This window comes from Erythrolamprus reginae, chromosome 2, assembly GCF_031021105.1.
Source record: "Erythrolamprus reginae isolate rEryReg1 chromosome 2, rEryReg1.hap1, whole genome shotgun sequence".
Taxonomy (NCBI): Eukaryota; Metazoa; Chordata; class Lepidosauria; order Squamata; family Dipsadidae; genus Erythrolamprus; species Erythrolamprus reginae.
The window spans coordinates 105,055,178-105,076,395 of NC_091951.1; the positions used below are offsets into that span (position 1 = coordinate 105,055,178).

Consider the following 21,218-nt stretch of genomic DNA (forward strand, 5'->3'; position numbering starts at 1 on the left):
CTGTTGGTGGGAACATAATTACTCTAAGCTGATGATGTACTTAACTCTGACCCCCTAGCTCTGCCTGATTTTCTACAATATTACTGCAGAAAATTAATATATTATTGTATAATATTATTCATGCTTAAGCATGAAATAGGGAAAGATTTAGAAGATATTAAATTGGAATCATGGTAATGTTTTGGATGTCACTGCTATAATTATCAAGCAATTATTTTGATAGGAATAATTTTATTTTATCTTTACTTTTTTTTATATATAGTACACCTGACTGTGATTTCAATCTTCTTTGGTCAAAATCTGTTTAAATGTCACTTGATAAGCAGTTTTGTTCTTTACTAATTGTAACATCATTTACCCATTGATATCCAGAGACTACAGAGAAATGTCCCATTTGTCCCAATGATCTAACCCATATTATTTATTTTTATTTATAAAATTTATAAGCTATCCATTTTACCACAGGGCTTTAATATTATGCATTATAATATATATCCTTCTATATAAAATTCTGTAATATAGAAAAGGAAAAACAGCACAATTTAAGAAATAGTTAAAAAATCCAAAAAGGTAGGATAGCTGGGGCAATAGTTCAAAAGTTAAACTAATTATAAAAAATACAAGATAGCTACTGACAAAAAGAACAAGTTTTATTTTATTTATTTGAATTTATTAGCTATCCAAGTCTAATGGACTTTGGATAGCCTACAAAACTAGAGAAACATAAAAATATCAAATAAGATGGGACAGTCCAGATTTCAATAATCTTATAAACAGCAAAATTAAACAAAACAAAACAAAAGCCCTTAGCCAAATAATGAAATATCAATACCAAGCCTTGGACCAAAGCCTTGTTTTCAAAGCTTTCTGTAACCCTAAGGAAAAAGGGCAAAGTGCTTATCTCTGGAGGGAGGCTGTTCCAAAGAAGAGGGACCTGGAGTACGTACACCCACCATGCCAGAAGCAAATGCTGCCTACCTACCAAGAAATTCTTTGAACCATAGATACAAAAGACAACAAGCTTGTCAAACAGTTTAGTTTAATCTAAACCTACCAATAGCATTACAGTGAAGAAAGGTAATGAACTCAAAACAAGAAGTTATTTTTGCAAGTGCTTATATTTTGAGAGCTCCAGTTAGAGAAGAAAAATGTTCTTTCATGACTGTGCCAGCTTACAAGTCTTCCAGTGTTTTGTCTTGTATTCATGTTCTTTTCATTATAAAAATATCATAAGGCAAAAGAAATGGAACAAGCACAGTAGTTCATTCAATGCCAATGCTACCCAAACTTTATGTTGGGTACACATGAAGTGACTGCTGTACCGTATGTTCCTAGATATTGCTGTACCAAGTACTAGTTCCACCAGAGGCTTTTCCTTCTCATATTAACAGTCCTAAGGGTATTAACAAATACCCTTAGGATATTTAGACAGCTATAAAATTGATAAACTGAAAACCCAGGAAAATACACTCCCACAAACTTATGTGTGCCGTGCCCAAAGTGGCACTCAGAGAGCCATGTTGCCTGGCATGCATGGTGGCGCCTGTTCCTCTTCTGGGTTTCTTGCGTGCATGATCATGTGGCGATCGGCATTGCCAGAAAATGGAAGGGCTAGTCTTCCATTTTCTAGCGTGACTATGCATGCTGGCCAGGAGACTAGCCTGCCAGAAGTTCATTTTCTGGTGCACGCATGGCCCTTGGGCAGCTCCTCTTCTGGGCTGCAATTCAGATGAGGAAGCATGCGCTACCTTGAAGGTTCACCATCACTGGTATATACTTAAAAATCCAGCAACAGTCTTTAAAAGCCTGACATTTAAGAACAAATCCTACATATTATTCATGATGAACTAATAAACTTTTCAAAATCAAGCTTATCAAATTTTAGGGGAAAAAACTTATTCTTTAACAACCAAATATAGAAGAGTTCAGAAAGCTTGACAAAATACAAGAATATAAGAAATGGATGGGGAAAGATGAATTTATTGTTCACAACTGGAAATCCTAGCAATAAAAGGGGGATTCTGAGAGAACCAATTCAGTTAAGAGTTGGAGATGTTTGGTTAAGGGGAACCTTTTTCCAGGAGGGATGCAGTCCAAAAATATTTATCTTGGAAGACCAACCACATGGAGCATGGCTGGTAAGGTCAAAACAATTTACTCTTTTGTGAAACATGGAGAGCGCAAATTTCTTTTGCTGCAAGTTTTTTTTAAAAAACTGTCCCTAAATTTTTTTTGCTGAAAATCAGCCATTTTTGCTAAAAAAACATACTTTCCAGTTTTACACAAGACTAAGCTATACAATCGATTTATTTGTAAAATTTATTAACCACACATCTCACTTCATGGTAACTTTACCAAAACTTACTCAATAAGTACATAATTTTAATTAAAGGTTTACACCAAAGTAAACTACAGAGATTTAACAGCAACCATTTTTTGCAAATACAAAATCACTAAAGAAAATAGCTGATAGCATCTACAGAGCATAATGTCTATTTAAAACAATTTCCTTCTGAAATACCTTTTCTTTTATTAGTTTAATCTGGTACATGATTGATTTCTGTTTCTGGAAAATAGTAGTTTCAGTAATCTCTCAAAAGTTACTTGCACCATTCAGAACTACTTAGTGATCTATAACAGTGATTTTCAACATTTTTTGAGCCGTGGCATTTTTTACAAAATCCTGGGGCACACCACCAACAAAAATGACACAAAATGACACTCTAAGACAGTGTTTTTCAACCAGCGTGCCGCAACACACTGGTGTGCCATGAGACATGGCCAGGTGTGCCATGGGGAAATTAAACATGGGTCCCCAAACTACGGCCCGCGTGCCAGATACGGCCTGTGGAGGCCATTTATTCGGCCCGCCACCTCCATCGGAACATAAACATTCCTCTCACAATCCCTCCAGCTATCAGCGGTAGGAAGAGTGGAGGCACAGGGAACGCTCACTGACCAATCACCTTCTAGGATTCATCCTGACCACTAGCGATGAACCAATAGCAGGCCGCCTCTTATCCATACCCAGGAAGGTCGGGCTGCCGCACACTTGTCATTGTGTGACCGCAGCGCTTAGTTGAAGCTGCTACTCCTCCCCATGGTCCCGATTTCTAATCCTGAACAGGACTGGAGATAAATGTTATTTATGTAAAAAATGTGCCATGGCTCAAAAAAGGTTGAAAATTACTGCTCTAAGACACTCTCCTCCTCTTTTTCCATCCCTGTCTCCTCCCCCCCCCTTGTGTGTGTGTGTTTGAACCATTTCCAAAAACAGGTGAGGGCTGGGGTTTTTTTCTCTTATTCTTTCCAAAAACAAGGTGAGGGCTAGGGGGGTTTTCTCTCTTATTTTTTGAGTGTATTTTATCATGTGCTTTAAATAGTCACTTCTCTCTCTATTTTGTTTCTCTTTCTTCTCATTCTCTGCCTCAATCATTTTCTCATTTCTTTTTTCTCCCCTTTTTGCTCTCATTTCTCTCTCTCCCTCTTTCTTTCTTTCTCTTTCTTTCTCTCTTGCTTTCTTTCTCTCACTCTTGCTTTTTCTCTTTCTCTCTCTCTTGCTTTCTCTCATTCTTTTTCTCTCTTGCTTTCTTTCTCTCTCACTTACTCTTTCTCTTTCACTCTTGCTTTCTTTCTCTCCCCCTCTCTTTCTCTCTCATACACCACGCCGGCAACAGCACCATCGGGCAGCAACCGCAGAATGGCGGCAGCAGGGCGGTTGGCTGCGAGTGGGAGCTCCAGGGTAGAGACACCGACGGCAGCAGCTGGACGTGTTGCTAGACGCGGTACATGCTGGTGCTGTGCTGGGCATGGGGCCGGCACCTCCATCCCAGCCCAGCCAGCAGGCCAGTGCCAGCCCCGCAGCGCCAGCATGTACGGCATCCAGCAACATGTCCAGCCGCCGCCGGCGGTTACTACCCGATGCCGCTGTTGCCGGCATGGTGCACTGCCCGGTGCACCCTCCCACCAGGCCCCAAAGCTCACCTGCCGCCACCGCCGCCAGGGAAGCTCCAGCCGGGCGGGGCGCTGCAGCTGCTGGAAAACTTGGAAGGCGCGAAGAAGGAAGCTCAGCTTCCGGGCTCCCAACTTTTTCCTCTTCGCGCCCTGAGCAAAAAGTTGTGAGACCGGAACCTGAGCTTCCTTCTTCGCGGCATTGTCAAGGTCCCTAATTGCAATCATGGGATCATAGGGATGCTCTACCAGCCTCAATTATGAGTAAAGTTATAAGTCTCCCTTAGTCAATGCCACTGTAACTTCAAATAGTCATTAGTGATGTGGTCAATGAGGATTACTTCTAAACCATTTTTCTAGAAATATGCAGAAAACATAAAGCATGGTTTCTCGATACACTGGTTTCAAAAGTTTTGCCCAACCAGCAACCAAACCCAGCATTTTTTAATTGTTGTAGGTTTTGGCCAAAACAATATCCAGAAGAATCCAGAAGTGATTGTATGACAAGTAAAACTGGAAGCCCATCAGATCTTTTCCCTCCTCTGCATGGCTATCCCATCATCCTTCAATTTTTACAGTTTCAGTCCCCATTTCTCCCTGAAGTAGCATGTCCTAAATTCAAAGCAAGATATATCCAACCTTCCCCTAATCTCCCCAGGAACTCTTCCTCTGTCACAAATATATCTATATATATCACTATCAGAAAACCTCTCAGCTTTGACTCTCAGCTTCTCACTATCTGGAACAACAATATTTCATTCTGTATCTAGAATAAGAACATCTATTACAAAAATATCAGAAACATCTAAACTAAAATAAGATGGATCAACATCAAGTAGGCCCAACTGGCAAACAAAAGCTCAAGACCATATTGTTTGGAAAAATGCAGATGAGGTCTTCATCCTGCAGTGAATAGACAATGGTGATGATGATATACCATGTGTCCTGTCTTACAAATAAGCCTTTTCGAAATAAGTGTTTGGCCTTATTTTTGAGGTCTTATTTTGTGGCACATGGAGCAAGATGCGGCTCTTCGTGCCATCTTACCTGATTTCCAGCTCTCCCTAACACTAACCAAAGGTAATGGCGGGGACTACATGCACATGTGTTTAAATATTTTCACAGAGGGCTTATTTTTAGGGGAGAGCTTATTTGAGGGAAGGGGTTTATTTTCGGAGGGCTTATTTTGGGGGGATTTATTTTCAGGGAAACACTGTACATACGGTAACTTTGTTTGAGAATTCTGAATTCCTTTACGTTTTCATGATTGCAAGTATTTCAACATTTCATTTAATGAATACCTGGAATGTTTTGGAACTACAGTCATACCTCGTCTTACGAATGTAATTGGTTCCAGGGGGAGGCTCGTAAGACGAAAGGTTCATAAGACGAAACATTGTTTCCCATAGGAAACAATGTAAAGTCAATTAATCCGTGCAACCAAAAAAAAACCCCCGCAAAAAAACGGCGTTCGGCGACTGCTGGGAAGCCGCGCGGCTATTTTAAAAGGTGACAGCCGGGCTGGGGGGCTTCCCAGCAACCTCCTGAACCCCGAACCTGGAAGTTCGGCAAAGGTTCGGGAGGTTGCTGGGAAGCCCCCCAGGCCGGCTGTCACCTTTTAAAACAGCCGCGTGGCTTCCCAGCAGCTTCACGAAGCCGAACGCCAAACCCGAACTTCTGCGTTCGGCGACTGCTGGGAAGCCGCGCGGCTGTTTCAAAAGGTGACAGCCGGCCTGGGGGCTTCCCAGCAACCTCCCGAACCCCGAACCTGGAAGTTCGGCAAAAGTTCGGGGTTCGGGGGGGTGCTGGGAAGCCCCCCAGCCCGGCTGCGACCTTTTAAAACAGCCGCGCGGCTTCCCAGCTGTCTCCCGAAGCTGAACGCCAAACCCGAACTTCCACGTTCGGCGTTCGGAGACAGCTGGGAAGCCGCACGGCTGTTTTAAAAGGTGACAGCCGGGCTGGGGGGCTTCCCAGCAACCTCCCGAACCGAACCCGGGGTTCAGAAAAATTTTGCCTCTTCTTACGAACTTTTTTCGAGTTACGAACCGGCGTTCGGGAGGCTGCTGGGAAGCCCCATCGCCCGGCTGTCACCTTTTAAAACAGCCGCGCGGCTTCCCAGCAGTCTCCGAACGCCGGTTCGTAACTCAAAAAAAGTTCGTAAGAAGAGGCAAAATTTTTCTGAACTCCGGGTTCATATCACGAGTTGTTCGTAAGACGAGGGGTTCGTATCTTGAGGTACCACTGTACAATGGTAGCAAAAGAACACAATTGTCTTTTTATATGCTAAACTACATGACACATTGCAGTTATTTTTCTGTGCTATTGTTCAACAAATGTATCAGAATCCCACAGCTACCTAATTCATTTTGGAAAGAAGGTCCTTTGCTCTACATCTTGCTGTGCACAAGACATACTGCATTCCCAAATCTTTCCATAGATAGTACCCATTCTGTAATATACATTAAACCAAATATATAAATATTACTAAGCTAATTTTGCAGTATCAGCAATGATTCTTCTTGCATATGTGTGTGTGTGTGTGCATACACATATGCTTTCTTCACCAATTTTATTTAAAATGACAAATAGGGGTGCACATCCAATGTGGACCTTATGTAAATAACAGAACCATCTCCTATTCTCTTTTCTATAGTTCAAGATTAATATAGTTCATAATACAGTGGAACCCCGACATAAGAGCTGCTCTACTTAAGAGCAACTCGAGATAAGAGCTGTGAGGGGAGAGATATTTTTGTTCTACTTACAAGCCCAAATTCGAGATACAAGCGCCAAGGAGCTGTCTCCTGAAGCCAAACGCTAACTTCCGCGTTCGGCTTCAGGAGACAGCTGCGAAGCGGCGCGCGTGTTTTAAAAGGTTGCAGCCGGCCTGGGGGGCTCGGGGGGGGGTGCTTGCAGCTTTCTTTCTTGCTCTTTTTCTTTCTCTCTTTTACCTTCCCTTCCTCTATTTCTTCTTTTCTTTCTCCTTCCCACCTTCTTCCCTCCCTCCCTCCTTTCACTCATTCCTCTCTTACTCTCCCCTTTCATAAGTTTCCTTGCTTCCTTCCTCTGTTCCTGTCCCTTCCCCCTTTCTTTCTTTCTTTCTTTCTTGCTTTTTCTTTCTCTCTTTTACCTTCCCTTCCTCTATTTCTTCTTTTCTTTCTCCTTCCCACCTTCTTCCCTCCCTCCCTCCCTTCACTCATTCCTCTCTTACTCTCCCCTTTCATAAGTTTCCTTGCTTCCTTCCTCTGTTCCTGTCCCTTCCCTCTTTCCTTCCTTCCTTCCCACCCTCCGTCCATTCATTCACCCATTCCTCTCTTGATCGCTTAAAGCCGGTCCCTGGTGCAAAAAGGGTTGGGGACCTCTGTCCTACAGGATTGGGTGGCAGAGAAGTTGAACATATGTAAATTTAAAAGTTTAAGAAAGTTTACAAGTTAAGTGAAAGAAACTTCATTATTCATTTATATGTACATGTACATTTCTTCATTAAAAACATGTCTTTCTGCATAATTTAGATTAACTTTGTGAGTTTTTTGAGGGCTGGAACCAATTAAAATTATTTACATTAATTCCTATGGGGAAAAGTCGTTCGAGATAAGAGCTGCTCGACTTAAGAGCCCAGGTCCGGAACGAATTAAACTCGTATCTCGAGGTACCACTGTATTAACATACACAAGTTTTAACCATTAATCCACTGCATTCTTCAACTCCTCTGAATATCTTTGATTACATCTATTTAGTAGTGTTAATGATCACACAAATTCAAAAATATTCAAGAACAGATTTCTCACTCCACAAAGACAAATGGTTGAACAGGGAGAATAATTTTTCTGCTACATGATTCTTCCTAGCTCTCCATTCAAAATCATTTACTTGCAGTTTGAGATTCATTTGATCAATTTTGGCTTTCACTTAACTTTATACACCTTGAAGCTTTAATTACAAACTAATAGAAACTAAACTCAGAGAGAAAGAAAAAGAGCAAAAACGGCAAAGAAAGAAAAGGGGGAAAGAAAAAGCAAAGAAAGAAAAAATGATGTGACTTTCAATCTTCATCACAAGTTGTTTGGTAGCTCTTCAAGATTACCAACAAATCTCTATTCTTCCTATAATTCATCCTTTAACCATGAGCAAATCCAAAGGGCATTAATTTTTCATTCTTGGTGTTAAAGCAAGCCTATAAAGAGTTGCGAGAATTTCTTTTTAAAAAATATTATTTTGTTATTAGTTGTAAAGTCGTGTCCAACCCATCGCAACTCCATGGACAATGTTCCTCCAGGCCTTCCGGTCCTCTACCATCTTCTGTAGTCCATTTTAAGCTCACACCAACCGCTTCAGTGACTCCATCCATCCAACTCATTCTCTATCGTCCCCTTCTTCTTTTGCCCTCAAATTTCTCCCTTCTCATTAAATGGCCAAAGTATTTGAGTTTCATCTGCAGGATCTGGCCTTCTAAAGAGCAGTCAGGGTTGATCTCTAGGACTAACCGGTTTGATCACCTTGCAGTCCAAGGGACTTGCAGAAGTCTTCTCCAGCACCACAGTTTGGCCTCAATTCTTTGGCGCTCAGCCTTTCTTATGGTCCAACTTTCACAGCCATACATTGCAACTGGGAAAACCAGTCTTGACTATACTCACTTTTGTTGGCAGGGTTATTAGTATGCTGTGTCTTTTAATTTTTTGGCTGCAGTCCCCATCTGCGGTGAACTTGGACCCCAAGAAAATAAAATCTGCCACTAGCTCCATTTCTTCCACATCTATTTATTTTAAACTTCGTCAAATACACCAACTTTGTAGGATTTAATAACTCTTAAATTCTTTTTCTCCCATTGCACAGACTTCGTCAAGCCTTTAATGACTCTTTTAAATTCAGTAAAAACATTATCTATTATCCCTTGATTTATCATTTACATTTCACCTTTAATTTTTATTTGCCAGGGGTTGTAGGGTTTTTTTTTGCAAATCTAGTAGGAAGTTCTACTCAAATCATTCTCTTGACCTACTTTTGGATTTCCACTTTAAATACCATCTCCATCTTGTGATCCATATTTTAATCCAATATTTCAAATTTTACTTTTTCTGCATCAAGCAAAATGTTTCATTTCTGTAATTTCTTCATAAAATCAATCTTTAGAAGCAGAAATCATTACTGATATTGCTCTTATAAGGGTTACTACCTTAATTTCTGGCTCCGGTCTTCCAACATCTTCAATATTTCAAATGTTGCAGTGTTTTGCATCATGTCATACATCCCAATTCTAATAAAAAAAATAAAGGCAGGGCTTTTTCCTCCCGGGGTTTCAGTTCCTTGTAGGATCCTACAAATTGTTAGGACACATAGTAGAAAAATAATTCCGGTTCCCATGAAAGGCTGTTTTATGCAGCTCCAAAATCTTGTAGTAAAAGTTTAAAAATTCCAAATTTGTCTTGACCTTTGTTTTATAACCTTCTTGGTTGAAAATAATTTAGTTATTTGACACTTATTTTGAATTCTTTAAACTCCTTAAATCAATTTTAAGTTTCCTGCAATTAATTTTACTTTTATTCAGAAATGAAGATAAGTTTTCCAGATAGCTTTTCAAACTTGTCATTTCAAATACTTCTAATAGCTTTAATAGATTTCCGAAAGTATTTAGAATGAGATTAGCAAATTTAGTTAGACTCCACTATTGTCATTTGGTCATTAATCTCATCTCCCAACACTGAAATACACAAGAGACAACTATATTGCAATCTACTCAAGAAGAGCAGTCCTTCGGCATTGGGCTGCATATAAATCTAAATAAATAAATCTGGAGCACATGTGGATTATCTCCCATCCTTTCCTTGTCCTGAGAGGTTTCAAAGAAGTGGGCTATTCAAGTGGGCTATTCAAGTTTTGCTGTTATCTTCACTTTCCATGGATACATGTTTGGTTTCCCATGCCTCTATCATAAGTATTGACTTTGATTTAATGTCATGTATGAACGCAACATGTGGTTAGTAAACTATGGCTTATGTTTAGAGTGATGTTTGAAAAAACAGAACTGTTATAATTAAGCGAACCATGAGTTGGCATATATGCTTTCTTTCCAGTGCGCCCTGAAGATCTGGTTCTTTCTACAAGTCTTGGACTAGGAAGTGGAATATTCCTTGAGATTATTATTTTTTGTGGGCTATTACCTCCAAGGTAATCTTTGTTCTTTCCTTGACTCAACTGTTTTTCTTGTTTTTATTCTACTCCTAGAATCATCCTACCTTACAAAAAGGAATTCATAAGTAATGAGATCAAAGAAAGATACAGTCTGATGACCTCCTGAAGTTTTAAACTGCAACAATACTTTATTTGTGACCACGAAGTGGATAAGTGGAAAAATAAAAAAAAACCTAGTCAGAAAGTACATTGCATAAACTAGCAAAAATCATTCACTCTGCCATATCACATAACCAATTTTCCCCAGAAAGCTAAGAAAGTCAATTACTGTTAGTGATAAATCCCTTCATTTAACATCTTTAGCCATTTCCATTGTACTGAATTAAAATGTTCCTAATTCCCCAAAACAACTACCATAACCGATTTCCAATTTCTGCATGAAACAGAAAATGCATTGATTTAATTCTAAACAAACCATCCTACCAGTGGATTTCTCTTGAGCCATTTAATATTGACTCCAGTTTGGAAGGAGAGGAACATTTTGGATATTCCAGGTTCTACCAATCTGCGTTTCTCAACATCCCTCCATTTCTCAATCTTCCAAGCAACTTATCTTCCCTTTCCTCCCTCTTCTCAAAAGAGTGTTCTGGTCTATATCTGAAACAAAATATGGTTTCAGTTCTAGCAGAAACCACTCCAAACTGTTTTATATGGGAATATTTTGTATGCAACTTTTTAATTTATACATTTGCAAGTTACCACATACTACACAACGATACAATTAGCAACCAGATTGAGAAGACAAAATGAGTGGCATCTACAATTATGAACCTTTCAACTGCAGCTAGTCCAGCTTTATAGTTAAATAATGGATTTCATGATAATAGGAAATAGAATTCTATGTAAAACAAAGGTGTTCAAAAAAGGTTGACAAAAATTTCTCTTCTGCACTGAATACCTAAACTGAAGCAAAGTGCTAGTGATAGCAAGGTTCTATTTCTATTTTTAATATAAAAATGCAAGTTCTGTCTCTTCTTCTGAACCCCAGCCCAGCCCAATAAAATATCCAAGTGTAAATTTTCCAGGAATTTGAAAACCCGGGGGAAATGTTTAAGACGTTTTCAGAAAAAAACTGAAAACTGAAATACTATACTAAACATGCTAAATATTGATTTCCAAAAAACCCTTTAGTGATCTAAACTAATTTTCTACCTCAAGAAAATGCATTATGTATGCCTGGCTTTATTTATTAATATTATGTTCAGCATTACTAAAGAAAAAATGTCTTCTGATTGAAAGTACTTTTAAGCGTGTTCATTACAAATCAGCCAATAAACTGTCACAGAATAAGAAAGCTTTCAATAAATCTTGAAAGCGGTTGCAGTTTTAATTCTTTCATCCTTGATAAAAAAGTGTCATTCTTCTACAGAAATATGTATTATTTCCAGCAACTTGTAAGGCCAAACTAATAGATTCATTCAAAAGTGATTTTTAGATCCTAGTTTCCATCCAATATTATCTCTCAGTAGACAAGGAAAAATCATTTATTTAAATACAGTAAAATTAAAATAATTTAAATAATTTATTAAATACAGATTATTAAGACACGGTTAATTTGCAATTGTTTCACATTGTTTTCCAAATGTCAAAATTATGCATTTTCTTATTTAAAGCTTATGTACTACAGTGTTCTGCTCCCACCAGTCAATCATATACCTGAAGGAAAATGACAAAGACACATGTGCTTCTTTTCCTTTTTTAAAATTCTAAATATTGGCTTTTTAATAGGCATTAATTAATAAAAAGCACTGGTCATTTTAAAAATAGATATTTACTAATTATCAATTTAAATTATATTATACTATACATTCCGAATTAACAAATTAATTCTGTTGCGCCCAAGTAAGCTAAAAATCAGAAAAGCCTGGATTCTGATCAAAGGATTAGCAAGTGTTAAAACAACGACTCTGCACTATTTTTTAAAATCATTTTATAAAAATAACAGTTTGACAGTAAGAATAAATAAATGTATCATGCTGCAGTAAACTTAATATTTCAACATAGTATATTCTTCTTATACCCAACTGTTTATACCTGCAACTTTACCAAACATCTCTGGTTCTCTACAACTACCTATTGTTTCCTTTGAATTCTTGAAATCTCTCACCAGAACAGCTATGCCATCTTCAAATCCTTCCCGAAAGCATGGAATGTCCATAAAACCTTTCCTTTTATAAGAATCACAACTTTAATATACCAGCTGCAATCACATTATTATCAGTTTTATATTCATATTAAACTTGACATACAAATGTTAAACCAGTTTTACTCTAAAATAAAATAATACAACAGAAATAGAAGGGTGTAAATTAAGAGATTATTTCAAATGTATAATTTGAAAAAAATACACACACACACCCGCCCAGGTTGGTGGGGCTGTTGGGAAGAGCCTTCTCTGTTGCCACCCTGGCTCTATGGAATCAACACCCAACACCCCCCATCCATACTGCTCCCACCCTATTGGCTTTCTGTAAGGCCACGAAGACCTGGCTTTGCCTGCAGGCCTGAGGGCTATGAATCAACAACTATCATGGCCAAATTGTATGAATGTCATGTACGCATGTTGACAGGTCAGTTTTTATGGCTTCTGATTAAGGTTTTATAGTTTAGATTCTATATTTGACTTTTTATTGTTTTTGTAATTTATAGAGTTATAAGCCACCCTGAGTCCTTTGGGATTGGGCAGCACAGAAGTTGAATTAAATAAATAAGCTAATAAATACTCTATTAATCTTTTCATTTAATATTACTTTATTCAATTTTCACAAACAATGCCCAAAGAAAATATCTAAAATTAATCTGAAAGGGAAATATGGAAGAGAAATAACATTTGATCTGAACTTGTGTCAAATATTAAACAATTTTATTCTTTCTGTTGATTGCATTAAAAATCAACTCATTCAAAACAAATTAAGCTTAAATTAGAATATTGTTATAAGCATTTCATGGATCAATTAGGAAGAAGCATATTTATTTATTATATATTCTTTTTTATTATATACTCTTACTCATATATTCCAGAAGACTAAACGTTACTCAATAATTTAAATATATACTTTTATATTTAATAAAAGAACTAAGAAAAATGTAAAACAGGTATTATCAGTTTTTTACATATCTCAAAAGCCTTTGCAAAAATAGCAACATATTAAAAATTCAATGGGAATCACTCCAAATTTTGATGTATATCTGATCCTAAGGGGAAAAAAGTTTACTTAGAAAATAACCATTAAAATAATAATAATATAAAACTATTTTTTTCAGAAGCATCATCTTCATTGTACCAAAAGTAGATGAAACTGCAGTTAACAAATATGAGGAGAATGAAATGGTTAGTTCCAAACTTGAAACAAAATCCTCAATCAGTACATTCCAAAAGGGTTCTATTCTAGCAAAACATCATTCAAAATATTTTCAGTGTTCCATCATTAAAATAATGTGAACAATCTCATTCCCCTACTTTCTGCTAGTAGCTGGAATAGTACATGCTAAATGATATAATGATATTTATCACCTAGCTTGAAGAAAAACTAGCCTAAATATGACTCCTTAAAAGGAATTAAATGTTTTAAACATCCCTACTGCACAAACAGCTAATCCCAGCAACAACAGATACAAATAGCTCATAATCAGTAACCTAAGAGTGAAAGAGACTTTTCTGGCTATTACTTCTAAAGCTTCTTCTTAATGCACAAGCACAATAGGTATTTATTTTTACACATTTGGCAACTTGCCTAAAAATTGCTTCAACTCCTGAAAGTATAATTCATGCATTAGAACCTATGAATTTCCCCTAAATTAAATAATTTAAAAACAGAAATAAATTTACATACCAGGCAGGCAGCAGTATATGTTACCTCTTATCAATCCCATCTTTCTTTCTTTCCTTCAATTCACTCCCATCACTAACAACCTGTTGTTTTATTATTCTATTCATAGGTTTAAAAGGGTTTTTTTCTTCAAAGAAAAACAGCAGAACACTGGATAATTTAAACATGAAACAAAATGCCTCAGCATTATTTTGTTCCAATCTTAGAATATTTTTCAGCACTCTAATAGAGAATTCAGCAAATGACAATGCTATGATATTGTTACTTATCTTTCAAAATTGAGGTAGGAGTTAGAAATTGAAGCAACTACATTTCCAATAAAGGAAAATATCTGCAGCTCAGAATTGGTTTTTGTCTTGAAGAAAACTAGGTAACATTATCAGTGCTAGGCTAACCAAGCTCAGAGTGCAACAACTGGAGACTGTGCCATGATATCAGGAAAAAAACCCGAATGCTTGGGAAATTAAAAAAAACCAGATGTTCAATATCCAGTCTTTTCTCCAGTTACATCAGATAATCTACGAAGTTTCTCTTCATCCTCCAGCTCCAATATAGGTAGTCCTTGATTTAACCATGTTTAGTCGTTGTTTAAAGTTACAACTAGAATAGAATAGAATAGAATTCTTTATTGGCCAAGTGTGATTGGACACACAATGAATTTATCTTTGGTGCATGTGCTCTCAGTGTACATTAACGAAAATATACATTTGTCAAGAATCATGAAGCATAACACTTAATGATTATCATAGGGATCAAATAAGCAATGAAGAAACAATCAATATTAATAAAAATCTTAAGAATACAAGCAACAAGTAACAAGTTTCACTGAAAAGTGCCTTATGACCTGTTTTCACACTTAGGGCCATTGCCAAACTTGGGGCACTTGACAATTGGTGTGCACTTATGACAATTGCAATGTCTTTTAGTCATGTCATCACCACTTATAACCTTTCCAGCTGACTTCTGACAATGGGGGAAGCCAAGGTAATTAACAGCTACATGATTCGCTTAACAACTATGGCGAAAAAGGTCATAAAATGGAGCCCAATTAACTAAACAAATGGAAATTTTGGGCACAATTGTGTTTGTAAATCAAAGCCTACCTGTGTTATTTTCATAAGTCAGGCAATCTCTAGGGCAGTAATGGCAAACCTATGGCACGGATGCCACAGATGGCACACAGAGCCTTATCTGCTGGCACGCGAGTTGTTGCCCTAGCTCAGTGTCCATGGCTTGCACAGAGGCTCTGGGAGGGCGTTTTTGGCTTCCAGAGAGCCTAGGGGGGGCGTGTTTACCCTTCCCCCAGCTCCAAAGAAGCCTTTGGAGCCTGGGGAGGGTGAAACAAGAGCCTACTGGGCCCACCAGAAGTTGGGAAACAGGTTGTCTCCAGCCTCCAGAGGGCCTCCGGAGGGTGGGGGAAGCTATTTTCGCTTTCTCCGGGCATTGAATTATGGATTTGGGCACTCATGCATGCATGATAGCACGTCCCCATGCTCTTTCGGCATCTGAGGGAAAAAAGGTTCGCCATCACTGCTCTAGTTTTTCAACTTTCAATTTCCAAACATTAGAGGTGCTCAAAAGTTGGGACATGCCTTGAGGATTGTAGAGATATTCTGATTATTTTAATATAATTTAGATGTGCTTGGTAAGTAACTACATAAATAGAACTTTTAAAAAAAATGTTTGTTTTAAGATAAGGGACAGATGAATTTAAGTGAATGGAACCTGAATCTGGTTTCTAACCCACTTCTAAATAAGTACTCTGACTACTATATCACACTGGCTTTTAGGAAACTCATTCTTTCCTAATATTCATTAGTTTCTAACTTTGTATTAACAGGGACATTAGATTTAAGAGGAAATTATACTGAATAAATCACCAAAGGGAAAATATAAAGACGTGCACACAAAGCTTTTAATTGCAGCATCAAACCATGGTTTGGTGTTGTTTTACTAGATACGAGATAGTACATCAATTATATTTAGTCAGAGTTTCTTTAATTGGCTGAATCTACACAGTATTGATACTCCTAGTCAAAGAATTACAAGATTTAGTATACAGTATAAAACATGAAACGGCATATTTTAAGAATGAAGCAACAATGTTGTTGAAATTAAGCAGGGCCTTGATTAAAGTCTTTTGTCGCATGTAGTAAGAAATTAAGCAGTTTTTATACACACTTGTATTAATGCAGCTACTGAAGGCATTAAGAATAGATGATCAAGGAGATCTCAAGATAAATTTTCCCCTTAGGTGACTTCAGTTCTTCTGAAAGACACTGAATAAACATCTACTGTATCATATTTTAATTTCTTAATTTCAACAAAATCAAACTGCCTAAGGAGGTAGGAAACTTTCCTTCACTGCAAGTATTTAAATGAAGGCTTGATGGCCATCTGTCAAATGTTGCAGTAACGGAATGGATCTAGAAGATCCCTATCACCACTTGCACTACTTTACAGTACTCTATTAGAACATTGCATCTAAACAATAGATATCCCATTTAGCTCGGATCTCCCTTTATCAACAATCCACTTTGATAAACATTTTCTCATCTAAAATAAAATTTCATTATTGGATGCCTTCTAATAACACACATACACATTTTTTCGGCCCGAGTCTTCAGAGAGGGGTGGCATACAAATCTAATAAATTATTATTATTATTATTATTATTATTATTATTATTATTATTTGTAATGTAACAATAAACTCTTAAGTAATAAACACCTTTGGTATTGAGTATCACACAAATATAAATGTTCCCATCACATTTGCCTATGTACATCTTTAGCAAATAAATAGCGTAACATAGCAAGCTTTAAAAAAAACCAGTTCTGGTTAGCTGCATCAATTCAATCCACTTAATCCATGCTGGTAATCTGCAATTGCTTAATCCAATCTGGGAATGTATGAGCACACCCATGTTTCTTTTCTCTTTATTATTAAATTAGCTGTACTGGGAGTACTCTGTATCAGACAAAGAAGGAAAGGAATAAGAAAAGTGTATTGCTGTAACTATCCAAGAGTATATAACTATTATGGGTACATAAACTGACAGTAACAGTGATGACAGAACAGGTTTCCATTATGAATCACCTTTTATGAGTTTAAAAGTTTGAAGCCTAATCAAATCTAGAATATACCTGGAAAGAAAATTTCTTCAGATTTTGCTTATAGAATCCCAAAGAACCTGGCATAAAGAAAAAAAAGGAAACATATATTTCTTATTTATGAGAAATAGTATTTATAAATAATAGTGCACTTTGTTTTAACTATGCGCTCTTATAATCAGCAACATGTACTTTTCAACAAAAATGCCCACAAAGAACTTAAATATTTGTTGCAGGAACAGATGCTGAGTTAAAAATCAGGAGACTATGAGTTTTAATCCTCTTTTAGAGGCAAAAGCCAACTGAATGACTTTGGGCCATTACTCTCTTTCAAGCCTACTCATTTTACAGGGTTGTTGTGGAGAAAACAGGCAGGAGCATTAAAAAAATAAAGGAGAGATCAAACTAAAACTACAGTATTTCCAATTAAAGCCAACATTTACATGAATTGCTCAATAGGCCGAGTTATCTCCTATCTCTGTGTTCATATAAACAGGTTACAGAGCAGTCTACTTTATTTGCTTTTCTGCCTTTCCTTCAAAAACTACAAAAACCTATTTTGGAGATCTCCATTTTATCTCTGCAAACAGCAACCCTATGAGGTAGGTGGAACTCAAAAGTGAATTATCTAGTTTCCATGGCTTGGGTTCAACCTGAACCTGGTTCTCTTGTTCTAATGAACAAATTAAACTGCCTCAGTACTATCACATTTCTCCCAATTTTACTTTACAGATGAACACTTAAGTACACAGATTACTGTAATTTTTAAGTCATTTTCACACTGTGCTATGTTGTTATGTTATAAAAGGCAAATGTATTTTCTCCAATTTCAGAGGGAGAACCCTGATGGTGGGCAATCTATGCACCCATGAAACTGAATAATTCATATTAGACTACATATGCATACATTCATCAATAAACAATAATCAATATTCACAAGCTATTTAAACTACACTGAGGGTTTGACAAATTGTCTGCTGAATAGCCCTTTACTCTCTACTCAAAAAGTCGACAAAATCAGATTTCAAAATTGTAATTACCAACCTATAGTTATATTAAATCTTTTATCTTACTTGAAGCCATATGTTTGCAAAGAAAATGTACCACATAGCTTTCCAGTTTTGTCCCAACAAAGCAGTACTGTTTTTAATTTTGTTAATGCTATATACATTACACGAGGGAGACAAAGTTGTCATCCCCAAAGTCAATTTAGTTAAGGAAACGAACGATTCTTTTTTTTCTCCTCCCAGGATAAACGTTAGATCACATTTCAGCGAGGAAACTGAAGGTCTAAATGCCTGCTACTGCAACAATAAAAGCCCATCTGCACTCAATAAACTACAGTAGAAAGGAATAAGCACACGTGGACATTTGAAAGACCTTTGCCCCACATACTTTAGGGACCTTCTTGCACCATCGGTGTGCACCAAGTTAGGCGTGAGGGGAAGCGCCCTTTTCATAAATGGCAGTACATGACAGGAACCATACAGGTGCAGAGAGGCCTATTTTTCTGCCTTCGGTCTTAGGCGTAGCTTCGTTATCGCTACAAGTCGCGACAGATATCCGAAGGAGCTTTTAAGGCAGCTCCCCCCCCCCCCAAGAGCCCAAAGCTTTAAAAAAATAAAACCAGAGGGCCTTTACGACGCAGCCGGAAAGGGGGAGGTGTTTTTTTTTAAAGCAAGGCTTCTGAGCGAGTTCAGGAAAATCACATGCTCGCAACCCAAAGAAAAACCACGTTGCCTTTACTGCAGTGGAATGCTGGGAAAGGGAGGAAACGCCGAATGGGCGACACACAAGCAGACATAAGACACACACGCCTAGCCATTGGGCGGCGAGGCGTTTGGGCGACGGAGCGCTCAAACCGTCGCCAGAGGCACGTTTGCGCTGGGGCCTAACAAACGCCGCAACCACGCCATGGAACCTTCGAAATGCAGCACTTTTTCCCAGTGCCCCGCCCCGGTTTGAGCCGCATGACCCACCGCCGCCGCCGCCTCGGCATCGCTTTAGTCAGCAGTCGGTGTGCCCTCCTCGGCTACACGCGCTTCGGATGCCGCCTTCCTCCGTTTCGAGGGACGGGGTGGGGGGGGGTCCAGATCTCAGTAGCTCGGCGCTTCTCCCCACCACACACACAATTCAAGGAAATCTAAACGCCGATGGGTTGCGGGTTTTTGTTTTAATATCGGCATGCATTTTTTAAAGTCCTCGTTGCCCAGGATAAAAGGTGGCTCCGGTTACCACCCTTTATTCCCCCCCCCACTGCCTCCCCTCCATTCACGCCAAAGACCTCGGCCATGTCTTACTTTATATACTGCGTTACACATTCACCGCCAGATATTCTTAGACTTCAACCCAGCACCCGCGCTATACAACTAGGCCTATTTAGGAAAAGGAAGCGGCGCGTGGGCTTCTCCTGCTCCCAAGCTCGTTCGACCGTTTGCAAATCCGATCTACAGTATATCGCAATCCCGGGAGTTCGGCCGGAACTGAAAGGAAGGGAATGTGGTAGTAGACTCACCACCATCCAGCCCCGGCCGCAACTTTAACAAGGGAAAAGCAAATCCCCACCGAGCACGCGGAGAGGGAGAAGGGGTTTGTTTGGAGGGGGGGGGGAACAGTTCGCGGGGCGCGTTTTGCCACCACCGATCTGTTTCACGCGCGGTTTTGAATGGTCCTCGTGGAAGGCTTTCAACAACCTCCATTACCCGGGGGATTTTTTGCCAAAAGGCTCACCGAGGTGCCGGGTGAAAGTAGCACCGGGTGGGCGTACATGGACAAAGACAGGGTGGAGTTCTATTAAGGGGGGAGAGGGAGAGAGACCGAGCATGTCACCATATTGCAGAGGGAGGACTCCCCACCTCGAATGACTGGCTCCCGCTTGCCGTATCAGAATAAGCCCCATCACCCCCACAACGCCCTCCCCCCACAAACACATATCCGCCCCGCCAACCTCGGCCGCGCCAAAGGACTCATCCTACCTACCCACCTGGAGGTGACTGTCCATTGAGAGTGACTAACGCCGCCGGGGCGTTTTTAGTCCAAGGGTTCACCTTGGGTGGAGGGGCCTCGATGAATTCCTTGCGGCCAACTCCTCCCTGCTCGCCGCCTTCCTCGCCGCCGCTACTGCTGCTGCTGGCTTCTCCGGGCAGTCGGTTCGATTCTATTATGCCACCGCTCCTTTGCTGGAGCAGGTTCTCCTTCTCCTGGTGGTTACTGTCCTCCTTCTGCTGCTTGATGCTGGGGGGCTTCAGCAGGGCCCCGTTTCGGCGCAGATGGTCTCCCACGTTGCCGAGGCCGCCGCCTTCTTCCTTGCTGCAGCTGTCGGGGCCGCCCCCCTTGCCCTCATCGGCGTTGGCCTTCTCTCCTTGGTGCATGAGGTGCTCGCCCTTCTCTTGAGGCTTCTTGATCACCAGCCCGTGTTCCTCGGCAGGCAGGAGCGGGTTGGCGGGCAGTAGAGCTTCCACCTGGGTAGCCATCTGCACCCCCGCAGAGCCTCCTCGTTCGCCCGCCTCCAGGCTCTCCCGGACAACACGCGCCCGCCCCAAACTTTGCCGACTCCCCCTTTCCAGAACCGCCTCACCGAGTCCAACCGTTCCCCCCCGCTCCTTTTTTTTTGTTTGTTTCCTCCGCTAATTCTCTGCTCAGGTAAAGCCTGCACGCAAAGCGATGGGGGGTCGAGCCGCCGGCTGCCTCCCCCCACCCTGGAAACCCAACCCCGACGTCCCCCCTCCCCCGTCTCTTCTTGATGCCGCCGCAGCAATATGGAGAAGCAAGGAGACCACGCGACTGGCCAGCGAGAGCGCGCGCCCCCTCAGCCAGCTCCGCCTTAGAAAAGCCGAGAGAGCGTGCACGCTCGTCTCGGCCGCGAGCGCGCCTCGCAAAGGGAGGGTGGGAGGAAAGGGGGAAAGGCCACTGGCTCGAGCACGGAGGAGGCCGCGCGCGTGCGCGCGCGCCTGATACAATTTAGCGAGAAGAGACGCTTTCTTAAAGGGGCAGAGCTCGGGAGGGCGCCGAAGTTTCACGCCGAAGGCCTGAGTCGAAGCGTGGTTTTCTGGCGGAGGTAGCCCGCTTTCCAGATTCACCGCCCGGAAGGTTTGGGAACCTGTTGTCTCCGGAAGAACTCATTTTCTTTCCGTTT

The 21,218-nt window shown here is 40.0% G+C and overlaps 1 protein-coding gene across 3 annotated transcripts in view; it reads right to left on the reverse strand.

Annotated features, from left to right (window-relative positions):
• The window catches only part of LARP1 (La ribonucleoprotein 1, translational regulator), a 111,241-nt gene extending 90,411 nt beyond the window's left edge, over positions 1-20,830 (reverse strand). Inside the window, exon 1 of one of the 3 annotated variants that reach the window (XM_070739016.1) lies at positions 20,067-20,830. In XM_070739016.1, coding sequence (XP_070595117.1) covers positions 20,067-20,556 — 490 coding nt within the window. In that variant the 5' untranslated portion in view covers positions 20,557-20,830. Of the gene's footprint in view, positions 1-17,116; positions 17,159-20,066 lie in introns of those variants that run through there. The other 2 variants (XM_070739017.1, XM_070739018.1) reach the window with 2 other exon arrangements.
• Between the last annotated feature and the right edge of the window lie 388 nt (positions 20,831-21,218).